Source organism: Apostichopus japonicus, chromosome 19 (genome assembly GCF_037975245.1).
Source record: "Apostichopus japonicus isolate 1M-3 chromosome 19, ASM3797524v1, whole genome shotgun sequence".
NCBI classification, from domain to species: Eukaryota; Metazoa; Echinodermata; class Holothuroidea; order Aspidochirotida; family Stichopodidae; genus Apostichopus; species Apostichopus japonicus.
In genome coordinates, this window is record NC_092579.1 from 12883393 (window position 1) to 12894771 (window position 11379).

General features: G+C 35.1%; 1 protein-coding gene across 9 annotated transcripts in view; it reads left to right on the top strand.

Annotated features, from left to right (window-relative positions):
* The window catches only part of LOC139960694 (uncharacterized), a 65934-nt gene that overhangs the window by 49550 nt on the left and 5005 nt on the right, over positions 1-11379 (top strand). For 8 of the 9 annotated variants that reach the window (XM_071959257.1, XM_071959261.1, XM_071959266.1 and 5 more), the window contains 9 exons: positions 1091-1204; positions 1487-1600; positions 1885-1998; positions 3370-3483; positions 4882-4995; positions 7731-7844; positions 9076-9186; positions 9755-9886; positions 10746-10944. In XM_071959257.1, the coding sequence (XP_071815358.1) occupies positions 1091-1204; positions 1487-1600; positions 1885-1998; positions 3370-3483; positions 4882-4995; positions 7731-7844; positions 9076-9186; positions 9755-9886; positions 10746-10944 (1126 nt within the window). The remainder of the gene's footprint in view (positions 1-1090; positions 1205-1486; positions 1601-1884; positions 1999-3369; positions 3484-4881; positions 4996-7730; positions 7845-9075; positions 9187-9754; positions 9887-10745; positions 10945-11379) is intronic. The other variant, XM_071959260.1, reaches the window with a different exon arrangement.

Genomic DNA, 11379 nt, shown 5'->3' on the forward strand with positions numbered 1-11379 from the left:
TTGAAAAAAACCTCAGCAAAATGTCAGCAGTAAAGTTAATGTTGGTTAAATAATGATGCAGTTTCTCTAATAGCCTATGTATGCTTGTTATGTTCTGTATGAATACCTGCTTTTGTTTTGTTTTGTTTGTTTTGAAAATATTTCTGCTGTTGATCAATATTTCTTCTGGTACTTAGATATTAATGTATTATCAAGTAGCTTGATATGTAGACAACAAATATATGTGTATAATAACCATGTACATGTGAACAGAAAATGTTGCATTAACTTTAAGGACTAAAAATCTTATACTTTTACTTTTCATAGAAGAAAAATAATTTCTTTTGTTAGGGACTGTATTTACTTAATTTGTTTTGATTTCTAAATTGCGTAGAAAAATCTGTGATATATACCTTATTTATGTGACATAAACTAACTCAACATCTACCCTAAGCCATTCCCCCATCTTGCCTCCCACTGTGCTCCCACCTCACCCATTAATATAATTATGGATACAAATTCAACTTTCACTTGCATAAACCTTTAATTTAATGACCACGTAGTGATGCCTGATTCTGTAAAATTCTGTAAAAAGTTCTTTTTTTTTCTTTCTTTTTTTTGAAGACAAATTTTGTAAGGATTAGTTTAGTTTATAGCGTTGGTAGTGAAAAACAAAAAAGGAGAGTCGTACTGTACTTTATTTTGTCTTTTTCGTATTTTATTTGAACCATTCTATCCGATAGTTGTATCAAAACAAGTCACAGGTAATCAAAGCACTTTTTGCTAGCATTCGTGCACATTACAATTGAAGCTTTAACTGCAGAGTTTTGATGTAATTTGCGGCAGCTGTCCCTTCATTTCTTCCGTAAATTGTAATCTGAGGCTCGGTTTGGAACGTCAGGAAAGATATCAGTTTTTTGTTTTCTTTAGCCGGAACCTTCTTTAAATAACACCCAGGACTTGTATCGTCTCTATGGTAACGATGTACTGTGATTTGAGCATGGCATCGTTGCTCATAGTTTCTGATATTTTGATGAAGATGTCAATATTCTATCTGTCTTTCAGTCACTCTAGAATGAAAGATATTTTTTGTCTCTTTTTCAACTGACAGATACAGACGAATGTGCATCCATGCCTTGTTTGAATGGTGCAACGTGCGTAGACTTGATCAATGATGTCATGTGCATGTGCGCACCTGGCTTCATGGGCCCATTGTGTTCACAAGGTGTGGTCTTCTTCTTAATTTTTCTTTGTTATTATAGTTATACCTTCTTTTTTCTTCTTCACATTTTAATAGTTCATAGTAAGTTTTTAAATATTTCACTCCCATTTTCTATTTCTTAATTGTTTTGTTTTTAATTTAAATAGTCCATATTTTCAATTTTTTCTCTTTGATTATGTTCAATAATGTTATCTACATACATATGAATATTAGTATGATTTTGTGTCTTTTCTTGAGGGGGGATTGCGGGTTATTAATAAAATTGCCATTTCTTGATACTTACAGACATAGACGAGTGTGCAAGCTCTCCCTGTCTGAACGGTGCCACCTGTAACAATTTGATTAACCTCTATACTTGCGACTGTATCCCAGGATTCACAGGAGTCAACTGTGAGACACGTAAGCTTGCTCAGTTCCAGTCGTTTTCATTTTCCAAACATCTCTACTTTAATGATTCAACCCAGCAGTCCGAAAAGCTAGGTTTTGGAAAACAGTTTTTTTGTTGTGATCCCCTAATCTTCAGGGCTAATAATTGTCAGCATTATTATAATTTATGTGATGTTTAAGTAGAGCTATATACATAAATTTGGTTAAAAGTAAAAATCCCAGATAGAATATTTCTTCAAAACCTTTTGTTCCAGCCACATTTGAAATTGATCTCCAATGTTAACATTTCACTACAGAAATCAATTTCTGCGACAGCAGCCCTTGTTTAAATGGAGCTACCTGTATCAACCTTGTCAATGCATACGCATGCCTGTGTGAAATTGGATTTACTGGAACCATGTGTCAGGACGGTAAGCCCATTTTTGAAACATTTACTATTAAACAGAAAACATTCTGCTCATGCTATCAAATTAGCTTCATTACATTCTTTTTTATATACTTTGAGGAACTAGCTTTAGTACTACGTATTGACCTGTGAGGGTGTTTATGCGAGGAACTATGCTTACAGTGTATGGTACTGTGCATACTGTATCAAATATAGATATATATAAAGATCAACATACCAGAAAATTCCACTTCACGACTGGTTTAGTCCTTTTGGGACTCATCAGTGGAAGGTAGGAATCAAACCCCCGACCTTTCGAGCAAAACTAGCTCTTCTTCAGTGCATGATCACCGAAAGTGACAAGGAGTAGCAGGAATTGAAACTATTTTATAGAGAAGATGTCGGCATGGTTGTAAAGGCAAAGCGACATACATATGTATAAATATATATATATATATATATATATTGACGTAAGAATTTGGTTATACACCTCCGAAAGTGCTTGATTCTGTTTAAGAAGAAAACCCTGTATATAGTGATAATGAATGGTGTTGTCTGGACTAGACAGCCATACTACAGTGGCATACACACATACAATATATGTATACATACAACATAAGTGTGCATTCATCAGTGCCTAGAGTAAGGCTGTGCATACCAACTTAAGGTTGGTAGCCAAAAATGGCTAAATGCAGACACCATTTGTTTATTCTGTCCTTTGTACGTAACATTGACAGCTAAAAACAGAGCACTTCCCTCAGGGCCACAGGCTCCACAAAAATCGCATATCGGGCCAGTGTGGAGAAAAGCTGGCAATCTTTGTTTTCTGTGACAAGTTTTTTTTTTTTCTACTTCACCTCAAGAAAATCTGCTGGACTTTTCAAAATAACTGAATACTAACATTTAAACTACTGACCTTTCTTCCACACCTTCATAACAAGTATACTATGTTTTCACGTCTAGACTGTGTAGCAAAATCTAGCTTGGATGTTGGTTTATTGTCGTCTATACATTTTCGGGAACCGGGTTGTATTTTTTCGTGAGAAATATTGTACTACACAGGGCCTCATGTCCTGTTAAATCTGGTGTGAAATGTAATTGAGGCTTGTGGTTCTAATTAAGTAATGTAAAGTGTAATCAATGTTGCTTTAAATGGTGATGCCTTTACAACTGAAGAATTTTACTTGGTGCATGGACGAGGATGGGGCAAGATTTTCATTTGGAATTTGGAAGCAAGTTTGTGGTTGTCTTCACATGTTTGGGATTTCCAGTCGTTTTTGGAGGTATTTTGCGTCTTTTTTCTTCTTCTTTCATTCGCACAACTCTCATGTGCCCCCATATAAATGTGGTTAGAGGACGGTGAAATGATTAATTCGTTCGCTTCACTTTTCCATAGACATAGATGAGTGTGCCAGTGATCCCTGTCTGAATGGCGCAACTTGCATTAACCTTGAAGCAAGCTACATTTGTGACTGCGCTCCTGGGTTTGAGGGTACTGAGTGTCAAACAGGTCAGTAATCTGTTAATTAACCTAATTAACCTAAGAGAGTTAATTAACCTTCGAATCCTTTTCCCCATATGATATTATGATTATTACGAAAATAAATCAATTTATGTAACATATTTTTAGCTCAAAAGAAGGTTAGGTGTGACAAATAGATAGAAAACTTATTTCACTTTCTTATTTCACTCATTGAAAACTTATTTCACTTTCGATAATGAGAAAAAAGACAATTAGCAATACGATATTTTGATAGTATTGGAAGCACATGTTTAAACATAGTCAAGCCATTATGCTGATAGAGAAATGGTGTTGAAATTTTACATTTTCTAAAAAGACATTTAAAAACATTTGATAACACATTCATATTTACAAACTCATGCACACTTGTGTCAAATTGTTTGTCAGACAAAAAAGATTTAACATTGATGACAAGGAGCTTCAGAGTGGAATCTCTTCAAATATGCTCAACTTATTTTATAATATAAATTTATATAATATAATATCTTTGTAATACTATATATAAAGTAAGACTGGTTTTCTTACTAGTACATTTTACTGCCAACTTTATAAAATATCAGTAAATTAAGTTCTTACTTTATTACTAAATCCTTTCATCATATCAGAAGCACTTGTAGGGCATTGATGTTGTGCACATTTTGTTTCATTTAAAGCAGCATTTTGCGTTGGGTCGCTTTTTTCCACTTTTTTAACATGTGCATCGATTTTTTTACATGTATCAATCATAAAACAGCAATCTAAGATACCATCCAAGTTTCACCCTGCCAAGAGCGTTAATTAGCGAGTAATTAACGATTTATGTCGATAAATGAGAAGAGTGTCCTCGACAAATTTCACAGTTAAAATTAATCGCATACAATTCCGCCAAACCCACTAGTTTGAATTCAACCAATCAGAGATGCAGGTTTAGTTATGAGCCGTTGCTAAAAATAGATTCAAGACTTCGCGTTGGTTGTACCAGGGAGTTGTTATGCAACTCCCTGGTACAACTGCCATATAGACTGTACACAAATCAAGCGTGGTGTTATATTACGTATCTGTCAATGACGTTCGTAGTGTTTAAATATTCATATTATGGGCGAGGTTTATTGGGTTCCCAACGGAAAATATCTTGGAGAACAACAAAGTTGAAAGTTGCAATTTTTTCGACTTTTATGCCACCATTTGAAGTAAAATATAAATAGATTAGCTAGTTATGTATGTCGTTATGGCAAAGTGGAATCAGTGAGGTTGAGAAAAATCATAGAAAAGGACGCAAAATGCTGCTTTAATAACCAAACAAAAATTCATTAATTTCAGTACAAACAAACAGCGATCCCTTTTGCCATTTATAGGGAGTTTGTTTTGTCAATATCTGTCTATTTTCTACTATTTTTTCCACCAAAGATATTGATGAATGCATGTCTGCACCCTGCTTGAATAATGGAACATGCATGGACCAGGTCAATATGTTCGAATGCATGTGTCCTGACAACTTTACTGGCGCGGTCTGTGAAGACTGTAAGATACTATATCTGTGAATATTCATAGCTTTATATATAGCATGCTGCTGCTGCCTTTGTAGATATAAGCTCAACTTGTTTGCCTTGCTTTGGTGCTGGGTAAAGTGTAGTAGATCACTGGTAGCATTGTGAATGAAGCTATGTTACATTTACATGTAGTGTGTTACATGTCATTATATACACTCACACTGCATATGCATGTGAGAGCATTATCCACTGCATATACATGTAGTATTAGTAGTAGAGTTCATTTAAGTTCATCATTGATTGAAGTGCATTTTACATGAAATTTAAACATTCTGAAAGATCAAACTGTCAAATTCCTAGAGTAATAATAGCTAACTTGACTACGGCTCATCTTCCCCCTCCCCCCACACCCCAAAACAAGCTGGAAAAAAATTAAAAAGGTTCAATAAATCATCTTGTGGCAAAGTAGTTAGGCTAGAAGTGATTAAAGCCTAACATATTGAGATACTACAGTTGAAAGTGCATATTCATGGCTTTTGTGTAGTCAATGTTTAAAGTAAGCTGTGAAAATGAAGAAATGTACAAACCATGCAAAGAAGAATTAAACTAAAAAAAACTAAATTAGTAAATTAAACTGGCCAATACCATTATGGTCACAATGGAGGTGATGTTGTATTGTATGACAAGTATTACTCATGGTCACATCAGAATATAGCTAACACCAGTTCCCCAAAGTAAGATCTCTCTCATGTAAATGGTATATGAAGGAACGTTAAATCTCATTAACAGGAGTACGTTCAGAAAATTTGTGAAAATTTTATCACAAATTTCATCTATGGTTAGCAATATTTCATTGGCATTTTAGTTTCCAAAGTAAGATCTTTCTCATATAGTTGGTATTAGCAGGAAAAGAAAAACATTTTTGTCGTTAAAGAGGTACCAAATTTTTTGCATTGAAGTTTATCCCAATCTTTTCATAACGAACATGATCATTAATGGGGAATATAAGGTTCCTGAATAAACATAGTCTGCTACTTAATGTCTACCACAATGTTCATTACTGGAATTGAATATGGTTAAAAGAAGTGAAAGAAAGGTGTTTAAATTTCATTCTTGTAACAATAGGGGCCTAGATTATCCCATTAAAATATGTGTATATTATACTAAATACTAAAATATGATGTGATGGAACAGCAAAGTGAAAAATACCACTTCAGGTTAATATCTGAATTTTCATGTCATACTTTGTGACAATAAACTGCCAATGATTCATCACCCTATTTCTTTCCTTCTTGATTTATGCTACTTATTTATCCTGGGCAAAAAAAAAAAATCCAATGGTTTGCCAGCATTTGTCTTCTTGCTTTGTTTTACAGATTTAATAGCACCTTTGTTTTGTGGGGAAATGCCTTGTTCTTAAAATTGGCTCGGTTAACTTAGCTTTTCTTTCTCCAAACGTATCTGCAAATTATATTTAACAATTCTCCAGTCACTTGTATATGCCATTTAAAAATAGTTTGTAGCATGACGTAAATAAGGAAAGTGATGCTTCATATCACTTTGAGATTTGAATTAATTTTCCGTCCTCTTGAAACTCGCAAATTTTTCATATATTTTTATTTTTCCTTTTAATTAAATATTCAAAGAGAAATGTGAGTCACTGGTATCCAGGGTGATATCAATATACCAGAAAACTTGACCAGTACAAGACCGCTTTTACTTTTCATCCAATTTTTTTTTCCATTTTTGTGCTTTCCTGTTCCTTGTCTCTCCAAGATATATGGCTTTCACAGCATTTTTTATCCTGCTTTCCCCAAAAACTTCATATATATTTTTTTTATACAGATATTTGCTTCTTCATACCGGTTGCAGTGCTGTCTTATTTTTCTTCACACTAATATTCATAACTCAAAAGCTTTTGTTTTGCAAAATGCAATTTCTTGATTTTGTCTTTTTGTTTTTATTTTGTTTGTAAAGATAGTAGTGTAGAGCAGAGAGGCAATTTATATTAATTATCTAACTTGCATGATGGTTTGTGCATTATTTTGTTACCCATATAATATTGTTCATTTAATGTTTTGAAGAAAACAAAAATTTGTTTTTTTTAAATTATCCTTTTATAAAGAAATAAGATTTTTACTCATTACATGTTATGAACATTTAAGATATATCAAAATCAAATCATTGGGTTCATTTTGAAGTTGATGAGTTAGAAAAGAAAACAATTGGGGCTTTTGAGTATGCTACGAGAGAGATAAATAATACATTAAATATTTCTTTACAATATAACGACCATTTCATCTACGATGTAGTCTTATGAAATCTGTATCAGTCTGATATGTTCTTGGCATGTGGGAATTAAATTTTGAGGCATGCTTCAGAAGCTGAATGTTAAATTTTGAGGCATGCTTCAGAAGCTGAACATTAAATTTTGAGGCATGCCTCAGAAGCTGAACATTAAATTTTGAGGCATGCTTCAGAAGCTGAATGTTAAATTTTGAGGCATGCTTCAGAAGCTGAATATTAAATTTTGAGGCATGCTTCAGGTGCTGAACTTTGTGACAAATTTAATACTTTAAAAACCATAAAATTTGCGGCGTTAACTTTTGAAATACCCAAACATATGACAAAGTTTATGAAGTTTGTGTGGCAGTTTCCTGAAATTTGCATCAAAACCATAGTTAATTGATTAATTAAAGTACTGCAGATATCTTTAATACTCATTATTAAGAATTTTTGTCTTCATTTTTCCTTCTTACAACGTAGCCTTAAACGCATGTATAAGCCAACCCTGTTTGAATGGTGGAACATGTACAAACGTAGGGACTGACTTCCAATGTAGGTGTCCATCTGGCTTTACTGGGGACACTTGCCAATTAGGTAAGTAGCTCCTTTTTGCTTTGTAAAACTGTTTGGAATATTTCCATTCCTATCTGGCAGTAAGACCTGTGCACACACCTGTTGATAGTTGGGGGTGGGGGGGGGTGGTGGTTGGAGTTGGAGTTGGGGGGTAAATGATGGCTACAGCCCTGGTGTTAATAAAAATAATAATACAGTTCTTATAAAGCGCAACACACACAACAAAGTCTTGATGCGCTGTACACTAAACAAACATGTACACAAAGTATCATACACTACAACCATGAAAACATATGAGTCTTGAGTACAGTTTAAAGTTATTAACATATGAGCACATTTGACATGCTTTGGGAGACTATTCCAATGAAAAGCCGAAGTATATTGAAAAGAACGTTGGTCGTATGATTTTGTGGATACCGGGTGTGATACCAGTAATAACTTTGTACTAGACCTGAGACGGCACGCTGAAGTGTAGGTTTGCACAAGACAACTCAAATAACTAGTAGCGATGACATGAATACACTTAAAAGTTAACAAGTTGACTTTGAACTCAATGCGTAGTTTAACATGGAGTCAGTGAAGGTCGTTAAGGATTATAGGTGTTTAACAGGGAGTCAGTGAAGGTCGTTAAGGATTATAGGTGTGATGTGAGAGACATGACCACACCGTGAGACCAATCTGGCACCAGAGTTCTGAATAAGTTGTAATTTGCTCAATTGATGATCTGGTAGACCAAACAGCAGACTATTACAGTAATCTAATCGAGAGGAGATGAATGCATGAACCAGATGCTAAGTTGTTTGTCTCTTGAGGAAACTACAGATTTTACCAATTTTATGAAGAGCATAAAGTGTTGGGTCAACAATTAGGCATCCAGAGTCAACAAAGAGGGGGGGGGGGGGGCAGGCAGGGGAAATGGAACAAAGAATAATGTATACTCACTTTTATAATATTTAAAAAGAAAGCTTCTAAAAGGCAGCCCAGTGACATAACTGCCCCGGGGTACTGGCCTGTCTCTCCAAGCCCCTGTATGTGTTGACATTTAACTGGTACTACTTAAATCTCCTAATTGATAGCTTAATTAAAGGTTAAGATGAACTATATAGGTAGGCCTGCTCATGTATGTGTTTATTCCATATAACCAAATGTTACATATGATCATAATTTAACATAATTTTGTCATGAAATATTAAATTACACTTGTAATGTGGCTTCTAATTTTACATCAAAAAGATATGTCTTACATTTACAGAAATTAATGAGTGCGCCAGTCTCCCATGCCAAAATGGTGGTCAGTGCAATGATTTGGTGAACGAATACAATTGCACGTGTCTGCTTGGCTTCGAGGGAACAAACTGTGAAAGTAAGTCTACGCAGAAAGAAAGTAGTCCCTTTCATCTCGGTAATATCACATCCCGCCCACGGATCTACCTTGGTGTCCTGGCAGAAACTTAGACAAGGCAAAAGTTCTACTTGGATAGCTGGCATGTTGTCCTTTTAATGTCACAAGAGGCATGTTTAGTCAAGGAGGGTTGTCGTGACAGCTGTTCCAAACTTTTACATTCATTGAGAATATTCTTTCTAGGCTGTTCCCCATTAACATATATATTGTGGGTCTAAATTTGACTTGGGTGTCTTAAACGTCACACCATGAATGTATAGCATACTCCCCATGACTGCACTCCGACACATTCTGTGTCCACAAAAAAACACGAGGGATGTAATATAACATTACATTCTTACCCCATTAGAAAAGTAGTGCTGAAAATAGGTAGGTGGCTGAATGACACATATATACTATAAGGAGAATATGTTAGTTTAATATCAGAAGTGGAAAATGGTTGATGCTTCTTCTCACCAACTGGATATCCTTCTTTTTGTTTATGGTCTCTCTTTTTCCATCCTAAGAATGTTTTTGTTCCTCTTGACAGCTTCTGGTTGTAACATTGATGGAACCTGGTTTAATAGGTTCAATGACCAAATCATCCTTACCAAGACAGCCTCTGGCATGCTGATTGGTGATTATGTGACCTACATCGAACGACAAATCCCACCTCAAAGAGGTTAGTTTAAGAATAATTCTTCCAATAACCTATTTAATGGAAGGTTGCAGACAACGTTAATGTCCATAAGGTGAAGGTTATTGTTTAACTATAATTCTTAATGACTCTATGATAAAAAAAAAGATAAAAAAAAAAATCGCAAATTGAAAAACGTTGATAGGACATTTGATTTGGTACTTCACACTGTGACACTTGTTGTAAAACCTGTGCTGTTACAAACAATAAATAGCATTGATTAATCAAGAATTGATGGTGAGATGTTACATCTCTCTAGACAGGGCATCGAGCTTATCCGCAGAGTAGGACCTCAAAAAAGTCAAGAAATTGTGTTTTCTGACCAAATTGTTGACGTAAAGCCTAAGCAGCAAACAAATTCTTGGTCTAATTCTCTCAGAATTATGCAACTCTCAATTGAAACTTCCTTTTATGTATCCAAGAGGAGGTGGTCCGAATCTGACGAAAATTTATATTTAGCAGTAGAATCAGACGTTCAAGTCACAGGGGATTGAGGATTTGAAGTTTGTCCGACCGATCATATGTACCTATTAGTCGCAGGTTCATCCATGCCATCTCTTGAGTGAAATAAATATATCAAATAAATGCAAATTATAATATTTTTCAATTGCTTTTAATGGTTACATCACTCGTAAAGTGAGGTAGTCCAGATTTCCTCAGAGTTTTGTTTATTTCGTAGACCTTAACTCTACTTCACATAGGCCTACATGTAGAAATAGTCTTGTTATTTTCTTTTTAATCTTCATTAATAGTTCTTACCAATTCAACAATAACTCAGACATGTATCCCTTTAATTATATACACTGCTGAAGGATCAACAATTTCCTTCTTTCCTTACTCACAGCACCCACAATTGTTCTTGGATATGCCAGTAACACTAGGTTAATGCCCACTTTTGGATTCACTGCTGTCCGTAATAACGGCCTGACCACCAGGAGCTGGACAGGACAGTGTCATTTTTGCGGAGGAGACGAGGTCCTCTACACCACCTGGGTCGAGACCGAGTTGGCTGCTAACTGTTTCGAGGTTGCCGAGGCTAATAGGTATGTTGCAAGATCTTTAGATTGAAAGCTTTGTAACCGGCTATTCTGAGGGTTTTAAAAACCTTGCTAAACTTCGTGAACACGTCTTTGCTAGCATATTTCCCACTCAGTTTTGGAAAACTTTGTATTCCTGATACAACAGGGGTATTTTACAGTGTTTTATATTTTGACATCTTCTTTCCGATCTTTTGAAGAGGAGTGGGAAGGGGGGGGGGCAGGGGCAAGGGATTTTTGGCATGGTGAATACATGTGAGGACAGAGCTTTTCCCAGGAACCTGCTTGGAATGGTTCTCAACCCTGCATGTTTCAGGAAAAATCATCAACTGACAGGAAATATTGTAAAAGAAAACTTCTGAAAGTCTGAGCCAAAATATTTATTGGCTATATCATGAAAACAGTGGAAAAGAGTAATCTAATGCTCTAACAAGTCACCGT